Genomic DNA, 25,708 nt, shown 5'->3' with positions numbered 1-25,708 from the left:
CCAAAGTCTTAAGAAGTTTGTCAGAACACTGAAAAGAAGCTGAATCTAAGATACTCATCCTCTTAATCTTACACCTTAGCCAAAAAATTTCCCTGTCACCCAAAAAGAAATTGTATGCTATAGGATTTTTAGGGAAGGGGTCCAACCATGCTTAACCAAAAAGATGTAGGAGCAAGAGAAAAAATAGCATATATATAAAATCCCTGTCTTGGGTTTCACGTGGATTTTGGGTTAGTTCATGCCCCTTTCTTGACAGCACTTCTCAGAGCTCTCCCAATAATGGAGTGACAAACAGACCTCAGAGACACTTTGTTCTGTTCAACAGAAGCGTGTTGAATACAATTAGATCCCAACAGCTGCCTCCTATCTAGCTGTCTTTCTGTCCTTTCAAGAGCAAGTGTTTTGTTGTCTTTTTCTTAAGATTCTTATTCTGAACATTGGAAACAATATTAGAATTGTCCCCGCACACAAAATTTTAGGCTAGATGGCATTAATTCCATGGAATGTCTTGCTCTATAAAGAAGAGACCCAAGAAGAAGGATTAGCAATTTGCATGAGGAGGGGAAAGAGGAGGCATCTACAGGTCTTGGTAGGAACAGGTGATCTAAAGGAAGGGGAAGAAAGCAGAGAGAGGGCTCTGTATGCTGTAAGAAATCAGAAGGGAATACACTCGAGGTCTAAAGTAAGGGCAGCTGGCACAGGTTGCTGTGACAAACAAACCTGAAGTTCTATGTGTTCTGATAGGCTGTGTTGATAGGTTTAAGTTATAGTAACAAAAGAATAAAAACTTCATGAGGGACCTAATTGTCTATTTTACTAATTCTACCAACATATAAAACCCTTGCTCTAAAATACTTAAATACTGGATATTTTTTCTTGTTTTTCCCCAACACATTTCACTCATCTCTCAACTCCCTTCACAGTATCTTCTAGAAACACCTCAATTTTTGTAGTTATTTTTTCTTTTAAGAGAGGGACAAAAAAGTCATCAGGTATTGCCTGTGAGGTTAATTTTTAAGAATGACATTCATGCTTAGCTACACTCTCAAAACATGCTCTGCTTAATTTATTTTTCAGTCTTCCTTCCTAAACTGCTGATTAAAGATCAATTTATAAACAAGAGATTGCTCCCTCATTACTCATCTTGTCCTTATGCCCACTTCTGGTAATAATTCAGCTTTTAATAGTCATACAGGGATTTCGGAAGATAAAAGATGAACCATTAGTTGGGAAAGGGCAACAGAAAAGTAGGATCAGAAGCCAAGAAGCATTTCAGATAGAATGGTAGCTATAAAAAAGGTGATTTTCAGACTTGTCTGCCATTTAAATAAAACTTTAGCAAAGGCATGTTCTCTGAGAAGCTAATGCTCAATCTCCCCGTTCAGAATTCAGGTGCTAATCCCATCTCTAATCAGCAGGAGACCAAAATAGGTAATGTGTTCATCTAATAATGGGATTGTGTTGATTGAACATGTATAAAATGCAGTTACCAGTAACAGCTTTCCCTAGATGAGGAATGTGGATGATTACACACTATCCACCTACAGCAATCTTCCATCTTGCCAGGTGTCGACAGGACTTTCCGAAGAGTAGCTTAAACATTTTTGTCACCCTTTCTATTCTGAAGATGTAAAATACCTGTAGGTAGTTTGTTTATCTTTTGAAAAAGAACCCATCTGTAGGAGAAGGAGAGAGAACACAGGCAACCTTGTCCTGAGACAGACAAGGGAAGTAAGCTGAACTGTGAATTCCGAGTTTTCTGGTAGATAGGAATATCTTGCCTGAGCACAATGAATGGACAAAACAAAGACGGCTTTAAGAACATGACCAAGTGTGATCCCAAGATCATATCAAGTATGATTTCCAAGATGATCAGGGGACTGGAACATCTTTCATATGAGGAAAGGCTGCGGGAACTGGGGCTGTTTAGTCTGGAGAAGAGGAGATTGAGGGGAGATCTTATCAACATTTATAAATATCTAAAGGGTGAGTGTCAGGAGGTTGGGACATCCCTTTTTTCTATTGTAGATAGCAAAAGGACAAGGGGTAATGGGATGAAGCTGGAACACAAAAAGTTCCACTCAAATATAAGAAAAAACTATTTCACTGTTCAGGTGAGGGAGCCCTGGCACAGGCTGCCCAGAGGGGTTGTGGAGTCTCCTTCCTTGGAGGTCTTCATGACCCACCTGGATGCGTTCCTATGCGACCTGATCTAGGTGGACCTGCTTTGGCAGGCGGGTTGGACTAGATGATCTCTTAAGGTCCCTTCCAACCCCTACCATTCTATGATTCTATAAGTATGCCCTGTCTTGCAGGAACAGGACTACCCTGATTCTAATGGCCAATGCTAGTCTAAACTGGGACTTCTGCAGTCCCACTCTCCCTCCTGACCTGAGCTGCAGAGCGATGACCTACCTGTTGTGTCACACTGGCACTATCTGGCCCTTTGGCAAGATGGTTCAAGGGGCAGACCTTGCAAACACTAGAGCTCAGGCTGGTGGGCAAGCAGAGTTTTTTAACCAGTTTTTGGAGAGCTGCTCTGTTGACAGAGGGGAGAACCCACTCAATTGTGTGGAATGGATTTGTGTAATTGGAGAACATCTGCCAATGAAGGGGAAGAAGTTGGGCCATGACTGCATTAAATGAAATCTGCTTACTGTGAAGCTATGAAACCATGTACTTAGTGATTTAGGACATGAGAAAAACAACTGACATTTTTATTCATTGTGATTCAGACATCTGCTCCAAGCAGAACTTCAGATACTAGCTTTGAACAAAGAAATTCCTTTCCAAAGGATGAATAGCATTCAAAATTCTACACTTCTTACAGAGCCCTTTTGATTTAGTTGCTACAGCCTTTTCACATTTGTCACATGTAAAACAAGTGCAAACTCTTTTAAATGCATGCTTTCAAAAAAATCTGTACTAAAAAATGATCAAGTTCCTTCATCCTGTGCCCTAAACAATGTATCTTCCGAGTCAACCTGCTGCCCTCGATTCCTGGAAGGATTTAAGATGCAGTTACCAAACTCTGCTCTCACAAGTTGCTAAGTTACTTGGATTCATGAGGTTAGTAAGGTATATAAGGTATATACACAACATCTTAACTGTACTCTTTATCCTTGGGCAGATGCCACGTTTCTCAGAAGAGCTATAAGGAGATGGAATGGTTCCTTTCCAGGCCCATGCCAGCCTTGTCTATGAAGTAAAGAGGGAAACAAATTCCAACAGCTTGCTTGGATTACACTCACAGACATGGAAAAAGGCATGTCAAAGAGGCAGTTTTTTGTTGAATCTTTTGCTGATCTACTAGCATAGATACTATCCACTGGATAAATAAACATTTGGAATATACACTGATATGGATAATTAGCATCCTCAGGAGAATACACAGCAGCATTTAAGAGGATGTGGTCCTTCTACATGGTTCCAAGGCAGATTCTGTTTCTATACTGAGATGCAGGGAAATAAAGAAAAAAAGAATCTCACAGACTATAAATTGCCCCTTCAGAAAATCTTGGGATCCTACAGACCTGCCTACAGGACCAATAGGTATCTCTTTCCAAACAATATAGCTGAACTGCATCTTTGACAACATAGACTCAAATCCAAAGGGGTATTTAGGCCTCTTTATACTTTGCATGTTCCCAAATCTCATTGAAACAGCTATTACAAACTACAGAAATGAAACCTCTAAGTGCCTTAATGTCAGATAAAGTTAATGATACACAAAACCCAGCCTCCTTTTAGGCTTCATAAAACGTTTAGTGAGATGCTAAGATCACATGATGGCCACGGATCCCAAACCGTGCTTGATGTGCAGGAGTGGGTGACACAGGGAGAAGTCTGTTGCACTGACCATACAGCAGGAAACAGGGTCAAACGTGTCTAAGTATGGCAGCATTTCTTCCCCTCTAACTGTAGTTCCTGTAGCACAGAAGAACAATCTCAACAACAGGGAGGATAGCACTGCTCCAAGGAGTAACCTATTTGAACTGATCTGTGACAGATCTGAAGAAGAGTAAGCCTGGGCAGGGTGGTGATGATGGTTCTGCACTCTCCATAAACCCCTGTCTTCTTAAGCCTTTCCTGTGTGGAATGCCACATTTCTAGGTTCTGCAGGTGACCCAGTAGTATCCTCTGGCACTTACTGAGATGGGTGTTGTAGCCTGTACTGAACATTATACCCCAAAGCTTAGGAAAGCATTGCTCCTCACTGTATAGAATAAAAAAAATAATTAATGAGCAAGAGGGAGGGAAAAACCTTTTTAAGATAAGCCTGACAAAGTGAAGTGAAGCTACCAGAACAATGTGAAACAGATTTTCTAAAACAGTAACAACTTTTGTCCTTTTTTAACAACTGAATTCTCTTGACTAACAAAATGAGAAAAATCAGTTCCCAAACTGTTCCAACAGCACAAACAGAAAAGATCATTAGAATCTGGCCAGAAAATGTAAAAGTTGCCTACACTTCTTCAAGCTCTCTAACTCTGCCTTCTGTTTTAAAAGGCTCAGTTGCCAGACAGCAGAAAAGAAAACCTTTCTTGACTTCCTGATCTATTTAAAAAACCTATTGCTAGCAACATCCAGACTACTAAGTATGTAAATCCAAAGCCATTACAAAAACTCCTGGCCCTTCAAGTCCCTACAAGAGCAGCAATAGCTTGTTTCCGATGCAGAATAATCTGTGAAAATTAATAGCCTGGGACTTAAAAATAAACAAAACCCCTTAAGTAATTTCAAAAGATGCAAGAACATAGCTAACAACATCATTGTTTTCATACCTGACAATAAAGACTGATAAAACCTGAATCACTACTCTGACTTGCGTGTTCCAAAGAAATGCTCCAGAGAAAAATAGCTTTTAAGTGAGCTGACAGGATCTCGGTTATGGTGTCTAGCTTTCTCATAGATATCTAGTCTAACTTCTAGTCAAACGAGCAGCTTTTATATAAAAGTAAAACAAACAATTTGTCATTGAACAGAAGCACGTTTGTTGGCATTCTTAGCAATATTAAAGTAATTCAAATCTTTCATCTTAACAGAATTCATAATGTAATACTGATTTCCATGAAAACAACTGCTTCTCCAAATCCTCTTTTCCTATTAGGGGTGTTAACAGCCTTTTTCTCTTAAAGTATTTGGTTATGCTCGAGATTTAAATTCCTTTTACATTTTGGAATCTACACTAATTGAAGGATACAGGCGCCATTATCAGTAATACTCTTTCATTTGAGCAGAAGGAGATTAATAATTTCTTCTACGTTGCATGGTAGAAGAAATTTTTGAGATTGTCTAAACTAGACCAGGTCAGAATATTTATGCAAAAATTAAAAGTATAATAATCCCATGCCACCACTCCTCTGCAGGAAAAGATGTTCTCTAAACAACACTATCTTAGAGTTCAACTTTAAAAACAAAAGTCACATGTCACTGAAGTCGTTTTTTGTTGGATTCTATGTTGTATCTGCTCACTTCTGCTGATCATGTGAAGTTTTGACTGTGTTCAGCCCTGAAGCTAAGATTATTTTTCCAGTTGTCGCCCACATGTGAGTAATATTACTGAGGAATCTAAAGCTCAAATATCATGACCTCCATTGAATTTAAAAAAAACCCAACCAACCACAATAGCTTGAATAGATTAAAATCAAGTACACTCCTGAGTAACTAATTCCAATCAAGAAACTAGGCAAAAATGACACAGGCAAGCAAAAAATACACCCAATGACCTTAAGAGTGACTTTTCCCATTTCTCTTATGTGACCTTACAATTCTTCTTGTGCCAGCTGTTCCCAGGGCGTTCCTTTACCAACACAGACTTTGTGCTCGGGACATTCAATGCCCAGTGTGAGGAGGTAAGTCTTCACTCTCTCAGTAAACCTTAAAACCACAGCTGGCGGGAACTGAGAACGTACACATGTGTTTGCTCTCCCAGGAACACACCAGCACATAGACACACAGGCACACGCTCTGACATTTCTTTTCAGTGTACTGGAAACCCACCGTATCCCCCTGCTTGGATGGGTGTTTTTGGAGAAGCACAAGCATATAGACTAAAATCCTCTGTCTGGAAGCCAGCTCGGTTTAGTGAGGGCTCAGATGCACTGCGGTGAATTTTTGGCAATGACCGGGCCAGAAGCTCAATGGAGGCAAGAATCTAAAACAAGTAGAAAAAAAGAGATTTATACACTAAATTTAATTTTTTTAAAAATAGATTACTGCATTGCACTCTGATGTTTATATCCTCAAAAAGCTGAAAAGAACACTTTTGGAAGAAACAGTCTCATTTTCCCCTTTAAAAAGGGCACAGTGATTTCCCTCTGTAAGCTCGACCAAAGCTGCCTTTTATCTGCCTCCTTGTTTATGCACTAGTCTCTATACCTACCAATGCTGCAAACAACCACAGCCTCGGCAGCAGTTTGCTTCATACCTTTTCACATAAAACCAGCAGAGGGAGCTCCTTATTTTTTGAAAACGGCTTTGGAGATACTCAAAAGAAAAAAAGGTCCTCCCCCAAGGTTTTAGAATCCTTCCTCAGCAGGCATGATAAATCGAGTTCTCTGACAAAACCATCAGTATCCCTTTGTAAAGCTTGGTGGGGAGCAAGGGTGGGGGGTATAAAGATTTCTGAGAATAGATATCGAGTTTTAATTTCTGTGTCTAATCACAATTATTAATTTCACCCTCTCCCAGTTGAAATTTTCTTCAACATATAAATGCTTTTCCAATCTCATAGGTCATTTTAATGTCTGCTTTTTCAATTGAAAAGAAACATTTCTAATTAAACACTGCTAACCAGCTACCGGACCAGATCTCTTATGAAGTCATGCTATAGCACTGACCAAAAAAGTTTACAACTGGTCAAAGAGTTAATAAATTGTAAAATCTATTTAGGACTAAAGAGGAACATTTCTCACCTGTGGAAAAAGGGGTCTCTCATCTCTTTTCTTTTTTAAGCATTCTGCCATTAGTCTCTTCATAGCTTTTGGACAGTTACTCCGTACTTTGCTGAGGTCTGGAGATAGGTATCCTCGTCCCACCATAAAAATTATCTATATTTAAAGGGAAAAAAAGATGAAAGGGGAGGAAGATGAGTACGTAAAACAAATAGCAACAAAAGATGAACATTTTGCTAGACCATTTTAGTCTGAGCAGCCAGTTTTCTGTTCCCATGAAACATTACCTTGTACTGACATTGCCAAGTTTCTTAGAGTAATGCCTGCTAATCTATTCAGTAGAGAGAAAAAAATCACATTTTTTCATCCTCCTCCTATGAGAGACTTCTGTGAAACCTGAACACTAGTAAATAGTTACCATTTATAGCAATAATCATCTAAAGAATGGTTCTTCAGTGTCAAAAATTGTTACAAAACCAAGAAAAAAGCAGCTCCGTGGCAGGAGCAGAATGCCTAAACATAAATATTCTGTAAAAACTAATATTCTGTTTTATAATACAATCAATGGCAAGTTCACACCGAAAGGTATTTTAGGAAACACATGCACTGCAGATATTAAAAACTTCTCTTTTCAGAATAAATACCTTCATATACTTTTTACCACAAAAGCTTATTCTTGACATCTGATCACCTTCCCCACCTCCTTAAAAAACCACGAAAGAGAAACTGCCTTTCTTCTGTAGAAGAAAGGACAGATACTGTTTGTATTTGTACAGAAATTCCTTTAACATGGAAGGCTTAATATTTCAACCAAGTATAAAACTTAAGCAAAAACCACAGTAAACTAATGGGAAGCAAGGAAGCAAAGTGTACATACGGTTAATGTTCTTCTTAAACATACTAAAAAACCCATCAAACATCACAGTTTCAAGCTAAGGTCAAAATGCAATGTGGTTTGAGTTCTGCACTTGCACTGACAGTAAAAACTAGCTAATCAAAGGTCTATTCATGCTGCAGCAGACAATCACTACCTTTTCTGAACACTTGGACAATGCCAGCAGGTGCATTGTACGTTGTATTTAATGACGTGTAACTATTTCATACCTTGACGCTGGCAAAAAATCCCAACTGAAAACCCCCACATCGCAAGCAAGCTATACATGTTATTTATACTAACACAATCCTGGGCCTTTTTCAACTTTCTGATTCAGTCGCATCTGTGTTGGCATCAAGGAGGAGTATGAAACTCCCATATGGTTTCTTTAGAAATCCCCATGTGCCAGAGCAGCATTTCATAGTAAAGGCTTCTCTGCCTCATCCCTTACCTCTGCTGCTGTGAGACTTATCTCCTTAGAAGTTACTCTTTTCTAAATAATTACACTACTTCAGGTGAAATAACTCAAAATTCATTATTATTCCTTACTATTTACGATTCTGATACCCTCTTCACAAATAATAACGGGGATTAAGCTTTTATTTTAACTAGACAAAAGAGAGTGTCACTACCAGAATAGTCCTAGTCTAGAAAAATCTGTTAAAGCAAGAAACACTCTGAGGTGTAACAAGAATGGCACTTTGCTCACTAAGAATCTCAGTTGTGTCACAGTAGCTGATGTACACGTGCCAACAAAGAGTGAGCAATGTTTACGATTCTCCAGACAATATACTGGAAGTGACAAATCTCACGATATTAGATCACATTGTATAGGTTAGCTTCACTTGCAATTTAAAGTCTATTTCAGCGATCAACTGTGAGCACCCATACCACTGAGTTCCTCTTTCAAATCTCAAAAGGTAAACACAGAACAATGTCCAAATACTGCTTTTTGAAGGCTATATCCATTTGGTTGGGAACCTGGGCATTTCCCTTCTTTCAAAAGGCAGACACAGGTAAAATAAAAGCCCATAATAGTATTTTAAAAATAAAAATAACACCAAATTCGATGAATTGGGATGATGTATTCTGACAAATATGGAAGCAGCCTTATAAAATGGCATTCGCAGACGAACGTTGCTATGGTTGCAATTCTCAGGAACTGACAGTGAAAAAACAAGAGATGCGGACACAGAAACAACATAAATACATCACCACCCAGACATGCAATAGTTTACACCAAGGATCTTGATGAATAGACACTATTTCCAGATTAGACAGAGAAATAATGAATCAGATATGCCTCCTTAAACACGCCTATCCTGCGGAGATATATTACAGGTGTACGGTATCATTAGACTTCAGGAATATTTCTTCACAATTAAGTAATCTTCTTACAGGGTTCACACACTCAGGAAAGTCACACACTCCATCAAGCTGGATTTGAGAAATGCTGATATCCTGAAATTCAATTAGATGGTGTATGCATTTCTCAAGATTGAAGCGAATATAAAACATTCGGCGAGATGAGTGCTGTTCCATTTTGTCACTCCTGCTGCTGAACTATTACTCAGTGCAAGGGGTGGGGGGAAGGAATAACTGAATATATGGAGGATCATTTCGCCTTTGCAGAACTACTGTAAACTAGATTCCTGTTAAGTAACCTGTTTTTTCCCTAATAAGTATCCTGGAAACAACCAGCTCAGAAGCCAAAAATGTATACTTTAAGTAAAAAGAAATGAGTGGAAGAAACACCTCAAAAAAAAGTAGTAAATTGGTGCTACGTGGCTGAGGCACATCCAAGGAAGGCAGAAATGTAATCTCATAACATCAGAATCAGAAACACAAATCAAGCACACAAAACACCAGAATGTGCACTTCACGAGGCTGAATCAACCTCTGCTTCAGGCCATGATAGACTCAAGTCAATCCCTTCCCTTACCTGGTCCCTGTTGTTGATGTTTAAATATGGTAACTGCCCGGTCATCAATTCATAGAGCACAATCCCAAACGCATACACATCCGACTGAAAGCTATATGGGTTTTTATCTTGCATCCTAATAACTTCTGGTGCCTGTACCATAAAAATAAAGCATTAGTTTTTATTTCACCATGTCAGGCGACATCTCACATACCAAGAACAAAACATGGACTTGCCCAGACTGTAACAGGTGCAAAGCCAACTCTTGTCTTCAGATGTTATTGAGTCCTAACATAGAGTGGTTGTTAACATGAATCTCAAAACCCATTGGTCCATTTTAGCTTAGCGATCCCTTTATTCCTCCACGACAGAACAAAATGACCATGACCAAGAAGCTATTTTGAAAGTAGAAGTGTAGCACTGAAAGTAATGCAGATTAACAGAGCCTTCCATTTTTTTTTCAGGGAGAAAAGGAGAAAGTGGACTTGCACAGGAGGTTGTAACTATACTTCTTATAAAGACTTCAGCGAATTGTACAACCTCTTGAGAGTAATGATGTTTGAATCCTTAAAATGTAAAAGCATCTTAATTTTGGCTGAGCTACTTCCTCTGCTCTTTTGGAAGGATGTCTTCCATGGCTTTTCTCCCCCTCTCCTCAGCCCTGGATTAATCATATCCTTTTTCCTTACCATTTTCTTTCCCATTTAAACCTCAGAATAGAGGATGAAGACACTGAAGTATTTTTACAGACTACTGGAAAGCTCATGTGCAAAAAAGAAATGAAAAGCAATCATTTAGTACTTCACATTACTGCTTATCTTTTCCACTTTAAGACAGCCTGTACGTATCAGTGTGCTGAAGGGATAGTCTTAAAAACGTTGACCAAGCACAATTAACCACTTCCCCCTTGCTTACCATCCATAGAATAGATCCGGACAGCTGTTCAAACTGATGAGATCCACTCCATCGTGATTTCACTGTAGCTAGACCAAAATCACCTATTTTTACTGTGAGGTCTTCATGAAGAAAAATATCTAAGGGGGAAATGTTAAGGGAAAACAAACAAACAGTATGGGTCCTGCCCTACATGAACAAAAAACAGGTACAATTTTGCAACGTTAGACATAACAGTTTTAACCGTTCACTACCAATGAAGAAGGTTTTAATGTAATACATATTCTAACCAGGCAGCATGGTGAGTTATGGTAGTTAAGGGTTACAGAAGTAATGACTGAGCCAGTGCTGAACAGACCACGGCCCAGGTGGCTTTCTCGAAATGCCAAGTACTTTCTCGAAATGCCAAGTACGAGCAAAGCTGAAAACATTCCATGAGTGAACTGGCATAATCCTTCATTACAAGTAGAAACAATGCAAAAAATCTTTGTGATACCACACAAAAACTTGCTATGTTATTGCAATCTCATCAATAGATAAAGTATTCCTTACTTTGCTGCTACTGTTATTACCCCAACTCCACAAAACTTCAATTTAGGCAACATTCACATATGAACAGCTTTTAAGTTCATTTCTGCAGGAAAAAAAAGCCCCAGGAATGCTGTCACATTCCACAATCACATCTCTGGGAAAGGATACTATTACTCTTGAGGTCTCTGTGGATGATTGACTTGGCATGCAAATAACTGGAAAAGAACATCATAGATTAGGTGGGTTAAATGATATTTCACTCATCAGCGACTCAAAATTCACTGTATTACTGAAACAGAAATTCTGTAGATAATCAAACTGCAAATAGTTATCAAGGTGGTAAAATTTCAGTTTCCCATCACAATTCCCTGCCACAGTCACAGGAAAAAAAGCCCCAAAATATAATAAAGCTTAGATTTCCATCTCAAACCTAACGCTACTGAAGAAGGAAATAACAATTATCCACCAACTTCTTTTTAGTTCTAAGTCAATATTCAGAATAAAACCAAAAGAACTTCTGTAGTTTTTGACACGCAATTCAGTGCTGAAGGTTCTGCCTCTCAGCCTTAATTGTGACCCTCAAGACACATTGTGGGCTATTCATAGCTTTCAGTAAGGTTTCTCTAAATTGTGAAAGATAAATGTTCTTCCCAGTCTCAGTGTGTACTCAAGTATGCTGACTGCTTTTTATCATGGGACTGGAAAACACAATCCCTGATTGCAGACAGGATATAGATTGCAGGGAACACAGAGGAGAGTACTTGCTCCACAGCATAGATAAAGCCTAAATTAGGCAAGCAGTCTCCCGTGGCTCTTTGTTTAGTCAATGAGATTGGCACAAATCTGCTGGAAAAGCCCCAATTTACTTCTGTGCTTTGAATCACACTCATAAAACAGCTTCTGCATCACCACTACCTACAGAGGGAGCCTGGGGAGAAGGGCAGGTTAACAGAAGGCTGAGCCTGGTTGCTGCAAACATCTCCCCACCTCTTCACTGAAAACGTAACAGAACATGTAAAAGAAAAATGGCACAATGAACTGCAGTCATCATGGTGGAGGAAGATTTCTCTGATCAGTGTTCTGACTTTGACATACAATATTGGGCTTTGTAAATAACTGGGGTTTGTAAATGTTAACTCACTCAATTGCCCTCTATGACAGTAAGGGTAATTTACAGCTCTTGTAACAAAATAGATTAAGTTTTCTTCAAATGCTGAAATCTATTATTTAGAGAGCTACAATACTTATAAGAAAAGGAGAAAAAAAATCAATTTTTTTTGCCAACAGGAGTGTCTGCCTTCTGTGTTTTGTTACAGGATCTTGGCCTTTCATTCACAGGGCATTTCTTTTTACACTGTTTTACCTCCTGCCGTAAGACTATCCGCACTGTGAAGACAGTAAAGCTTGGAACACAAGTCTTTGCTTTTAAAGACTGAAAGTTTAACTACATTGTAATCATCTTTATTCTGCTATCTAAGAGTGTAATTCCTTGATGATTTTTGTTTCCCTATGTTCCAAAAAGAGAACACAAAGTCTATTAAAAAACAATTCATTACATGCTTTGACCATCACGGCAGGACCCTGAGCTCGGCAAAATGAGCAGATAGCCATCCTTATTTGCCAAGGTCAGTCAGTGTGTTAAAGGGATAACTAAATACTGCACCACTGCTCCTTTGCAAACAAGTAACGCAATACTTACTCCATGCCTTGTGCAGTCTGTCGTGCAATATCAATTAGTTTGATCATTTCAAATTTGGTCTCAATGATGTGTACATGGTGATATAAGCTGGACCCCTCACACCATTGTGTAACAATAGCCAACTGGGGTTTTGTTGAATAACCCATGAAAAGCAGGATATTCACATGTCGTGTTTTCCTGTTGAAAAAAAAAAGAGGAAATCAGGCAGATCAGGAAATCACAAAAAGCTCAGGCACATCTATCACAGTCTAAATACATATTTCCAAACAGAAGTTCCTGAGACAATTTCAAGTTTTACATGATAACCTGTTGCTACATTCAGTTTAATCAATTATTCCAGCAGTTAGTCTTTCTTTTTATAACCAGATGGAATAGCTACTCTGGGGTAAGCACCACTTGCTCATGCTTTTGCAAGCAACCCAGCACACAGCTACTCAGAAAATGCCATTACCACTGTTGTTCGCTCTCTATAGGGCAGTGATAGTTTCCAGGCAGGTCTGCTTTTGCTTAACGCCAGTCCAGCTATGAGATGCTACTGCCCACTAAATGAAATTCCAGTCGCAGAGGCTTCCAAGGAAAGCCAATCCTTTCATTCGGAAACCATCACCACACTTCCTTGACAAGACTTCAGTTTTTCTTAGTGCTTTGTTTGACAAGAATCTTGTACTCTCTGTGGAGGTAGCATGCAAGATTGGATGGAAACAGGGATGAAAACTGTATTCAGTACGTTATGATACAAACTTGTTTCCAAATAGCACTGGGAGAGACTGGACTTTACCACAGAGACTTGGCCAGATTAAAATCAAACCTTTTTCAAAGACTGAGCAACACAAGACAGTTCTAGGCTATGTGACTGTGCCTTTTTCAGGTTTCAAGATTTGTCAAGTGATGCTCAGAGTAACTGTGAGTGAACAAAAAATGGGTAGTTTCTTGCAAATCCTACCTCAAAGCTAAGAAAGTAATGATGAAGAATTATGGGAAAGGCACAACTACAGGTAAATCTGGCCTGCTTGGGTCAAAGAATAAGACAACTGACTATTTACTCTAAGTACTGAGGCAATTAACAACAGAAAAAACTGGACTCCAGCTATGGGAATGCCAGCAAAACTCTGGACTAGGTATGAAATACAATGTTTTGATTTCATTAAGTTCTCCTGAGCAGGTATGTCAAAAATAGGCAGAGATATCCAGAGTAGCATAGCCCAGAAAGCCTCTACTTCCATGGCTATAAACTTAAGAGTTTTCAGAGATAACATTTTCTAGGGAAAAAGGCTGATTATCCCTGTTTTACCATGTAGCTTATTGGGGATGCTCCTCCATTACAGGCACCCAGCTCAACACATCAGTTTTTCCAGAGGCAAAAACCTGCCTCCTATTTTGTTTCTTAGAACAGAATTATGCTTGAGACTGCTCAAGATGGTACCTGTACGCTAATGGTCTTCCCCAATAAATAATCTATCATATCATGTTGATGGATCCTCTTTTAAGAGCTGAACCCAAGACAAATACTTCCTCTGAGAAAGTACAAGCAGTAGATGTGAGAAAAGGAAATCAGGAAGTGACTTTATGAGAAATAGATTAAAAAAAACCCTCAAAGAGGAGTCAATACTACTGGACAGAAACTATGAAACAACAGATAATATGGACAGTGCTGTAGCTCAAAATCAACAATTAAGTTGTGCTCTCCCTCAGTCTCAACATGGGTGAGAGGTAAGAAAGGCCTTCAGTTCACGTCTAGGCTTGACTGTGTCCTGGAGGTAGTACAAAAGCAAAAGCCAGTCCTGTCTGGAGTGTTTGGACATATGTACATTCACAACATAGGTGTACAGACAAACACATACAGGAGAAGGAAGAACTAGCAGTAAATACAAAGGAGTATTTAAAAATGGCAAGTTACATTTTCTGCCTGAAGTATCATCACGGAGAAGCGAGACCGATATGTTGTAACAGAAATCTAAAATTCAATGATTAATGAAGCATAAATCTACATACATTTTAAGCCATTAAAAATCTTCTTACCTGAGCACTCCTACTTCATTTTTGAAAGCCTGTAACTGTTGAGGTGTGGGTGCCGTAACATTCAACATTTTCACTGCCACATCACCTTTAAAATAGCAATTTTTAATAAGTGCCATTGCTACCTATTCCTCTGTTGATAAAATGCTATATACAGCATCAGAAATATTGAGATATCTTATTTTCTAGCTTTTGGGAAATAAACTACTACCATAATAAGTAGATAATCTGTGAAACCTATAAACATCATTCTTATTTTACTCTGGGAAATCCTAGGCAAGGTTAAGGATTTCCAAACACACATTTAAAATCCTTACTTGTCAAAAAGAGTACTCCAGCCTTTCTAGTAATCATGTTACTACCCTGATAATTACTTAATTCAGAGGACCATGCAAAAGTTGAGCTTCTAAACAGTCTGAAGTGCTAACACTACCTATTCAACACGCGATTTAGTCATCTACAAATCGTCTTTATGTGCCTTCAATGGACTCTCCCCTATACAGTGCTCCAGGTGTGGCCTCACCAGGGCTGCAGGGAAGGATCATCTCCCTCAACCTGCTGGCAGCACTTCTCCTGATGCAGCCCAGGATATCATTAGCCTTCTCTGTGGCAAGGGCACACTGCTGCCTCATGTTCAACTTTGTGTCCAGCAGGATCCTCAGGTGCTTTTCTGTGAAGTTGCTTTTCAGAGGGCTGGCCCCCAGCAGGCAATGTTACTTGCTTAGAATAACTGCCATGATGGCCACATACCATGCCACTTTCCTTTGTAGACTGTTCCAAACGAACCAGATCCTATCCTTTGTCCAACTGTGATCTGTCCATCTGGTATCTCCCAATCATCACTTGAATCTCGTCGACCAAGGGTTTTCTTTATATATGTGCATAAACGATAAAAAGGAAGAAAGCAAGTGCATTAATGTCTGTGAACACAGCTCCTTTATGTTAAAGATCTGGTATCAGCATTTCATACCATTAAAGTCCTAGAAGAACTTTCTTTTCAGACACTGCATTTGACTTTCCAAACAGACACATACAAAACCTCAGCACAGAGGTATACTAAATTATTTTTTGGCATGAAATATTTGCCACAGCTTTCTGGCAGTGTTAAAACCGGTTAATATTATGAAATTCTTAACAAAAAGAAAGTCTTACTTATTTTTCAATTCTTACTCAATCACAATGCTAAATCATGAATTGAAAAATAAAAGCAGACATTTTTATGTATTGTTACATTTGAGAATCACTAAAGATCTTCCAAAGTTCATGAATTGTGGTGGAAAAAGTTAAGCTCTTATTTGAAGGGATATTATAATCTGAAGCACGCCAAAACATTTGGGTGCAATGGAGTAAAAATGAGTATAATCAATTACTAAAATTATTTACGTATCAGTCCTACAGTTTAAAGTTTCATGTATTGGTTTCAAGTCCTTGATCATTAGCACACTCACCTTCAAAATAATTCAGAAGGCTTTGATAAAAGAAAAGCGAGAGGAACACGGTTGTGTGGCATTTTTATACCATGAATATATCACACTATGAATGAAAACAGCTGGTCTTTCCCTTACCATTCTATTTCTGTCTTCTGAGGATGAGGATGATTTCCTTTCCCGTTGGGGTCCTGGTGATTTCTGTAATGGTTTCACATTGGTGAGTGACCCAGGCAAAGAGGCGGGAGGTGTTGCAGACAAACCTGCAGTTGAACCTAAATTTCAGAAACAGGACAATTTTATCTATGAGAAGCCAGTTTACAAGAATGTATTGATATTAGGTGCAAGAACTGTGTTTTAGATGCAGTATCTCCAAACATCAATGCAAATGTTAAGAGGGAACAAACATATACAAGGGATATTGTCCTAATATTAGATTAGTGTTCAAGTCTTAGATTTTGGGAAGAGAGGTGTCTATAGCAAAGATCCCTGTATACCAGATAATTCCCAGTCTCTCGTTCTTGAATTCTTAGAAGACCAGTGTCTCTTTAAATTGGGGGGGCAGGGGGAAAGTATTTTTTTAATTCCACCAGTTTCTTTGAGAAGAAAAGCAGCAGCATTTTAGTTAGCGGCAGCTATCTCTCGGGGTTTTTGCAGCCAGTCTTTTAGGGACTCAATAAATAGCTGATATACTTTTCTTTGGAATAAAAATAGACTAAATGCGAAGAATTGAAACATTTTCTAGCTGAGTCTCCAAGTGCTACCTGAAAACCATTTGGCTGTTTTAAAGCTATCTGTTAGAAGAGAGCTCTTATTTAAAAGTAAATGTCACACTGTAGAAAGGATTAAAAATGAGCAAGCATTTTAGTTAGTTATTTGAAACATATTCTATTAAAAACCAAAAGAACGGTACATCTGTAGTCTATATGTGATCTAAACAAATCTAGGCAGGAAAATGTCACTAACAGAGTTATGTTTCAGAGCTCTGGTAGATCTTTACAAATAGAGCACTTCAACTAGACACTGCTTTTTAAAATACACCACAATTATTTGTAACAAGGTTATGCCGACCCTCCCAATGCCAAGGACACAAAGTAGGGTCAACTGTTAATTAAATTCATGCTGCTCTGCTAAACAATGTGTGTCATAGCATAAGACCTCTAATCTTCCAACACCTTCTCTTACATCAGTGCTCTGGGAAGTTGTAGAAGACAATGCTCCTTCGGAAGCCCCCGTCTTATCCAAAAAAGTGTCTCCCAATGCCAGTTGGAGTTAAAATATTTACTTCTGTGGCTTTTAAAACTGTGGCTCGAGTTTAGTCACTGTCACTCGAGACTTGCTAATTTATCAGACTATTTATATCTTTCACTGCCTGTCCTCACTGAGATAAAATCCATACATTTAAAAGTGGAAGCACAAATACCAGTATGTCAAAAATGGGACAAAGCATCCATAAACTTTGTCCCACGTGCTAAAGCAACAATAATGATGCACATTAGGCATCCTAACTACATTTACAAGCAGCTGGAAGCCAGTGACTTGTAGGATGGACTTCTGTTCATATTCGTGTTACAGCCACTATACTGTCATATATTTGTCATATTACTTGTCTGAACCCACACATATATGGAATTCAATGTACTATGTTCCCAGAACAAGAGTAATCTTCCAAAAGGGTTACAGACTTTCTCTGTAATAGCAAAGCTCTATTAGAATGAGTTTTCTTTAGAAGTCTCCTACTCAAATTTGAATACCACAGTACAGTAAACACTAGCACAATATTCACCCTACTCCAATATCGCTTACAGCAAATGGTAGAACATTACAGTTAATCTGTTCATAATAATACCAGATGGCCTGTTTTCCAAGTTATTAGAGTAGAATACTTCAGCTAGTGTTGGACTTAAGTCATTAGCTTGGACTCTGAAGCTGTAACGTGACGTATTCCATTCTGTAGTCAGTTTGCTTGTTGGGAACACCTGTCTTCTTACAAAGACTTCTGGAAGAACTTTACAAGCTCATAAGGTGAACTGCTCTTGATATACTCTGAAACAAAAGTCTTTGAAACAGCCAAGATGGTAGCATTTGAAAACCACACTACATGCACTAGCCTATCTATTTCTACGTATATACACATAGACACAAATATTTGCATTTAATGCTCTTACTCAGTAGTTGGTTTCTCCAGTATATGAAGTCCCATAGAGTTCTTTGGGGGATTTTTGTGCAATACAACAGATCCACTTACAGCTTTAGGCTTGAATTACCCCCAGAGTCAATGACATGAAAGTGGAATAGCCTTATTTTGCATAGTACAAGATCCAAATAAATAATATTTCATTGGAAATCTACTAACTAAATAAAAAACTACACGGTCTAAACCACATCGATAGGCCCCAATGTGGTATCAACATTCTCAAAATGAAGTATTTGTTGAAAAGTAATATGACACATTACTCAAAAAGCTTGAGACCTAACAGGACATCAATGGAAATGTTTGTAATTCACACTTTTCAAACCAAAGAATATTAAATATAGAAAACTGTTAAAGCACTGAACTGACTTAAATGAACAGTCAAGGAAATTCTAAGTTAAGGATGTCACTTTGTCTTTAAAAGTCATCACAATGCAATGCATGTTTAGAAAAATTATGTTAAGGTCCACATAAAACCCCTCAACTATGAAATTCCTTGCTTTTGAAGATTTAAGTCAGACCTGTAGTCATTTTCAAGCGTGTAAAGGTGAAAGTGATTATGTGTGAAAAGCACATTCAAAGCATTCCAGCCAGGCCAAGCAAAAAAACAGAGGTGTTTTGATAAACTCACACACTTACATACACACGGTGTGAGGGTGAGGCACAAACAGCATCTGTGGTTTTACTTATTTTGTTTGGGTGAAAACAAGAAAGAAGAGCCCAACTACCTCTGAACACTGGGCCAGGCTCAAAATCAAACACTATTTCACTGGGGACAGAATGAAGGAGGGGACTGGGAGTCCGGGATTGGTATTTCCGAAGACAGCGCATCAGCTGGTTCAAAGGGGCTGTTAGAGAGAAAGAGACGGGCAGGCAGAGACAGAAAGACAGACACACAGAAGAAATGAAAGAAGTCATGGGAAATAACTAGGATGCTTTCCTATTCATAGATTGCTTCTGTACTTTGAAGGGGAAAAAAAAAAGATCTATTGCCGATATCACTTTCAGGACTGGGAATAGCCAATTGTTTTCAGATGCCAAGCGGACAGTTTATGATCAGAAGTTAAAACCAACATGATAGCACAACACTTAAATGCTGGACAAAATGGGCAAAACTGTGGAGAGCCACACCTATTGACACATACAAAAATTGCTAAAACTGGCAACTTCAAATTAGCAGGCTTGCAGGATTAAAGGGAATTGCTTTTTAAGAAGCGCTCAATTGCAGCTCCATCAAACACAACACAGTAGGCAGGTACCATCCTACCAACTACCAGATTTGGATGGGAGAAACAAAAATCAGTGATAGTCCACAGCATAAACCTTAGAGATCAGGACAGAGTGCACTAAGGTAACTACAGACTTTACTTACGGCTGAAGCAAGTTCTAATAAGTAGGAGACGACTGTGTTAATGATTTGGAGTTGGAAAAAGTGAAAAAGTGTCATATGCCTGCCCTACTTACTATCTCCATTATTTTAATATTATTATGATATTCATAGGAATCAATACGGCACCTGAGAAGCCCTCTTAGGATCTCGACCAACTTAATACACCTGTGCACAACATGTGAAGAAAAATAAATCTTCTAGAACTAGTTCTGACTTCACTCTGAATTAGGGCTGTGTGTTACTGATAGAAACATAAAAAGACCTGGCTTTTGCATAAGGTCCTAAGAACCGGTTCCAAGAGTAGCACAGGCATGCAGTAGAGCAAAGCAGCATCTTCAGCAGGGGTAGAGGGGGAGAAGAACTGGAGTATTTCATGCTGCTTTGGGATGCAGCAGTTAGTATGGAAGGTCCATCTACCATGTTGATGGTTTTCAATGAATACCCCTGTTGTTGCCATGAGTGGAAAGGTAACAACAGGCATAAAAATCTTTAGAGAAAGTTGGGAGTTGTAGCATATCTGTGTGCAGCCATGTGGGTGAACGAGTGTGTGTGTGTGAGAGCAAAAAAGTGACTGCAAGATCATCTTAAAACTAAAAAAACTCGATACCACTTCAAAGCTTTTTCTCCTTCTGTCTCCCCCACTCCCAAAATGACCGGCAAATGACTCAAACCTTTGTCAGACAAATAGTAAGTTCATAGAGTCATAGAATGGCAGGGGTTGGAAGTTCATGGACAAGCAAATGCAAATTCGTCTTTCGTTCTAGTCATATTTTCCTTTGTGCCTGTGTTTTGTGGAAGGAAGCAGAGTAAAGGGAAGGGACATAGTAATTGCATTATTAAATATAGGACAGTAGCTAATTTAAACACTACTTACCTCCCTCTCCTCTTAAACCTTGGTCTCTAATCAAGTCCTACAAATAAAAAAAAAGTCACGTTTTACGTACTATCATTTACATTCCAGAATCAACTGAGACTGACCAAATCTAGACTCCATAACCTCACATGTTGTACAGGAAATAAAACTTGTTTCCTACCCTGGCTTACTAACAGCAGCAACCCCAAAAAATTATTTATTAGCGAACTTTTCAAAACTAGCTGCTTTAATACAGCATCTCTCAGCAGTAAAGTGAAATTTACAGCACCCAAAATAGATGCTGACATGAAAATGTTGATTTCAACAGGCCTTTGGGTCAAAATGCATGAAGAAATATTGACCCAAACGTTCTAGTTACAGTGTCTGTGGCACAAATGGTTTGAACTGTCATATCAGAAGCTGGGACATCAATTTCCTGTTCCAAGGTATATCAATCAAATCAGTTCTGCTTTGTTTTTTCTTGTAACAAAGCATCTCATTTGCATAGCCAGGCACACTCTGTTCTTTTCAGAAATGACTAACTGCAAAGGGTTTCCTTGACTTGCAATCCACCGTGAAACTGAGAGTATCTTTTACACCATATCCAGACTATGAGTAAACTACACTAAGGATTTTCAAAACAGAAGAAAGTTGGAAAATTCTAGGAGTTTCCCCTGTATGATCATTTTCACATTCAAGCTTTTTTCTCTATTTTATTCCTTTATACACCTGCACTGCTGCTGAAAGCATGGATCCTGCCTTTCAGCTGCCCTACTGCCCTATACTATATGCAAATATCTAGGCAGCCACACTCTTAACACCCAACCAACATTTCACCTTTCACTCAGCTAACATGCAAAGCACATCTTTGTGCTCAGTGTGCAGACAGACTTCAAGACTGCTCACCTGACAAATTACTAATTTCTAGAGAGTAGACTTAAGGGTGAAATGCCAGCTCTATATGTTAGCAAAATTAGAAAGAACGTGTTGGAACCAACATTTTGAAAGGTCCTAGCTGGCCTTATACCAACCCTTATCATTATTTATGATTGAGCAACCAGAAATTTCACATATGTGGAAAACAAGTGTCACGGTTTCTGAACACTCCAAAATGAATGATCAGATTGTATACTGGGCTCTTTAAATCCAACAAAACATTCAGAACTCAGCCTACTGCAATAGTTCAGTTTTCTTCATTTCCAGAAATACTACTTGAATTACAAGTACTAAAAGTCTCTGTCTTCCATATAAGGAAATATGCTTAACGCGTGTAATGGCTTGCATGAGTGGTTACTGGCTCTCGTATTCTTAACAGTGTGTTATAGCTACTAGCATGAGCCCTGGGGCTAATGATCAAAAATACAGCAGCAGCTTGTGGTAGAATCTTTCTTTGAAAATGAAAGGACAAGACTGTAAAAAGGCAGTTTTGCTTTTGCAGAACAGGCTATTTTCACTCTTAACAGCTCTCAATGGCAAAAATGTCTTTTATGGGATCTAGGAAGATTCTGACAGACCACCAAGGATTAGCCTAGAAATACAACACTCATGTACACATGTTAAATTTAACACACCAATATTCATAAGAGAAACATTAAATCTACTGTTCCTGATAAAAACATTATTAATACTTACATCAATATTGACTGGCTCAATTGTATTGATGTGAACGTTGGGAGCTGAAGAGGATCGGTCGCGTTGCCCAAATTGATTCCGATGGTCCTCATCTGCTGGTCGGAGGGGCTGTGGGATTGGAATGGATTTTGAAGGAGAAGGACTAGGGAGAATTGATGGTCTGAGAAACAAAGTCAAGGAAAAAGAGGATTTAGGTCTACAAATGTCTTCAAATACTGCATAGTGGGTGTGGTAAGTCCTTTTCAACTATAATAATACATACATTAAAAAAACCACCTGATCTAAAGGCCTGCATAAAAACATTTCATAATGAACAATCTCTACTCCCCTATGATCAATTGCAATAACTCTGCTGCACAAACTACCTAATTATATAGCTGTGAAGTGTTCTGAGTTAAAAACAAACCAAAAAACCCTAACATACCATACCAAACTAGTAATAATAAATCCTAACTTGAAAAATTCCTGTAGCCCAACACATGCTGCAGATAGCAAGATACTCTGCAATTTCCTCAATCCAGACTTAATGCAACACATTCTTTTTAATGGCAACCCATCAATAACTAAAAATGCTTAACGTCTCACATCTGCATTACAGTCAGAAGATGGTACAAAACAAATTGGATGGATGAGATTGTAGTTCAACTAAAAAAAGACTGAAAATCACACACTGGTTACTCAACGCAACTGAATAATGTTATGGCCAATGTGAATTATCAATACTGAAAATAAACATAATGCCTCTTAACCTTAACCTTTTAGAAATAACTTTGAACAGTGCAACATTTCAAAGGTTATTTACAGTGCTACAGCTAGGCAATGTACTAAGTTTGACTTGAAAGATAAGAGTTCAGACTATACAGACAAGTTTTCTGCAGAAATGCAAATGCTGCCTGTCATAAATGTAGATACAGTTTTCAATTTATGGTACCATGAATCATATATTTAAAAGACAAAACGTCTAAATGCTTCCTTCTTTGTTTGTAAGAAGGCAGAATGTCAGGTTTTTGGTTATCCATTTATTTGGTTGATGTAGAAAAAATTGGCATTTATCTCTTGAGCAAGTCAAGGTCAGTTCATTGTTAAGTCTGATTGAATTCAATGGAGATAAGCAAAATGTTTGTGAGAAACATTTGCCACCTTTGTCAGAGAAAACTTTATGCTAATATATACATGATATCTGACAACAAGGTTTTTAAGATTTACAGAAAGTACAACTCCTAAGAGACGAGTAGAGTCCTCCAGCCATTCAGTTACTCATGGGTTGGCTACCATGCCCACAAAGGCAATGCCCACAGGGAAAAACTTCAGAAATTAACCGTCCAGCAGCATATGGCAGCAATACGTGCTGGTGCCACCTCCTGTAAGCAAATGCTCCTTGGCCTCTCCAAAGATCTTCAAGGGCAACTAGATTTTCAACAGGCTGTCTTGACATTCTTTTCAGAAAAAGGTCTGCTTTAAAGACTATTAGTCTATCTTTCATTGAAGAGTTTATACAGTTTGGCATTAATCCCAGAACTCGGTGCTATCTGTATCCTAAGTACCTGTCATCTTTTCCTTCCTGGCCAGCAATCTTAGAATTGAGAATGGGGAAACACGGCACTTGTGAATTAATTTAAGTAACAGTCTAGTAAGTCTTGTTATAAAATACTTGGATTATGTTTTGGAAGGGGGAAAGGGCTGGGAGAGGAAGAATAGGTTTAACCCTGCTTAACTTAAAGAAAAAAAACAAAACAGTTACCTATTGTCACATGACAGAATATAGTGGGAAGACAATAGGAAGCAATGAACTGAAATTGACAAAAAAAAATAAAAATGAAGACGACCAGAACACAGCTGCTGTGAAACAGTTTACTGTGGCACACATGTATAGCAGGCTGGGGCTTAAAGAAGCAGCAGATTGAATACCAGAATCTCTGTTGCTCCTGTGGCCTTTGGGAGCAGTTAAAAGCCACCTTCCTAACTAGAGGAGACCTTCTACAGATAAGATCAATATTCTGACACATTGGAGATGTTATACCACCTCATCTTGCACACTTTCTTCCAGTCTGTTAGATGCAGGTATTCCTATAACAAACATTTCTCATCTTCCTAGGCAACATGCTGATAGATTTGTCAAATCTTGATTTAATGTCATAGCCTTTCCTGGCAGTACAATGGAACATGTTTTTTCTTAGGACCATGATTTGGGTAAGTATATTGTTCCCCCCCTTTTTATCAAGACAAAACACAAATAGGTTTTGTCAGGACACAAGAGCAATCTGCAGACAGATGTAGATTTTTACCCTTTGTCAATCACAGTACATGCCAACCCATTGACAGATTTATCATTCTACAAAATTAGGACCAGAGGAAAGAGGAAGGTAATTCAGAAAAGTTTCCACGTGTGCTATGTTATATATAAACAAACAAACAATTTTATAAAATCATAGACAGTACCTCCACCAGATATCAGTACTTGCAATGATACAAGTTAGTTCACTTCACAAACAAAAGAAAACTTTAATACAGATTTTCCTCAGTTTCCTTTAACTCATCAATGTGACATTTCATACACTTTAAGAGCTGGTCTACTCAGGAAAGATTTTCCTTACAAGAGGTTTGTTTGTATTTTTACTTTGCTGTAGTTCAGCAAACACTTAAAGTGAAAATTCCCATTAACCTAGCTTCAGTTATGGGGTGTCTGCCACTTCCCTTTTAAAATGACAGCATCTCGACCAGATTCAGATTTTTATTCCCCCTCTTCCAGACTGAACACGTGCGCCTCAGTTTAGTCACAGGGCTCACTGTAGTACCCATTACCCACCTGGTAGACCACATACTCATAACCAAGCCAAGTTAAAATGGGTAACCAAGGTTTTTTTTCGTGTTGTTTACATCAGAGTAGGATTTGCTTTGTTTTTTGTTGCTGCTGTTAATGAGGAACACAGTGCACTTCCATTTTCAAGCAGTTTCTAAGAACTGCTAAGGATCTGGAATATAATGGTATTTCAGCTACATTACCAAGCATGTAAACTGTACATTTTGGAAGCCAAACGTGTTCTGGTGTAATTATGGTGGTATATCAGAAAAAAAAGTAATTTTCTTCTTTCCCCAGCCTGACAGACTGGAAACACTCAATAGCCCCCCATCAACTGTTTATTTGGAGAAAAGGTACAAGTTTGTAGCTACAAGCTAGAGAAGATCAATTGTAAAGTATCCTGGGAAGTCAGTCTAAAATCATCATGGGACAGATCCATAACAGTTATAATTTCACATGGATTCTTTTATAACATAACTTCTCATTTATGTTGGCTTGTAAGTGTACAACTGTCAGGACTATCCCAACAGTGTGCATTTATACTGGCCTTTGGGCCCAGACCAAAGCTTAGTAAAGCCTTC

At 38.5% G+C, this 25,708-nt stretch overlaps 1 protein-coding gene across 3 annotated transcripts in view; it reads right to left on the bottom strand.

Annotated features, from left to right (window-relative positions):
• BRAF (B-Raf proto-oncogene, serine/threonine kinase) overlaps window positions 1-25,708 on the bottom strand; it is an 85,147-nt gene that overhangs the window by 8,626 nt on the left and 50,813 nt on the right. For all 3 annotated transcript variants that reach the window (XM_062010915.1, XM_062010906.1, XM_062010925.1), the window contains 11 exons: window positions 22,328-22,487; window positions 20,717-20,753; window positions 16,397-16,533; window positions 15,582-15,699; window positions 14,835-14,919; window positions 12,816-12,992; window positions 11,285-11,331; window positions 10,607-10,725; window positions 9,713-9,844; window positions 6,918-7,052; window positions 6,004-6,157 (listed from right to left, as the gene is read on the bottom strand). In XM_062010915.1, the coding sequence (XP_061866899.1) occupies window positions 6,004-6,157; window positions 6,918-7,052; window positions 9,713-9,844; window positions 10,607-10,725; window positions 11,285-11,331; window positions 12,816-12,992; window positions 14,835-14,919; window positions 15,582-15,699; window positions 16,397-16,533; window positions 20,717-20,753; window positions 22,328-22,487 (1,301 nt within the window). The remainder of the gene's footprint in view (window positions 1-6,003; window positions 6,158-6,917; window positions 7,053-9,712; window positions 9,845-10,606; window positions 10,726-11,284; window positions 11,332-12,815; window positions 12,993-14,834; window positions 14,920-15,581; window positions 15,700-16,396; window positions 16,534-20,716; window positions 20,754-22,327; window positions 22,488-25,708) is intronic.

This window comes from Colius striatus, chromosome 1, assembly GCF_028858725.1.
Source record: "Colius striatus isolate bColStr4 chromosome 1, bColStr4.1.hap1, whole genome shotgun sequence".
Taxonomy (NCBI): domain Eukaryota; kingdom Metazoa; phylum Chordata; class Aves; order Coliiformes; family Coliidae; genus Colius; species Colius striatus.
The sequence above is the reverse complement of the archived record's forward strand: the minus strand, read 5'-3'. Positions and strand labels throughout refer to the sequence as shown.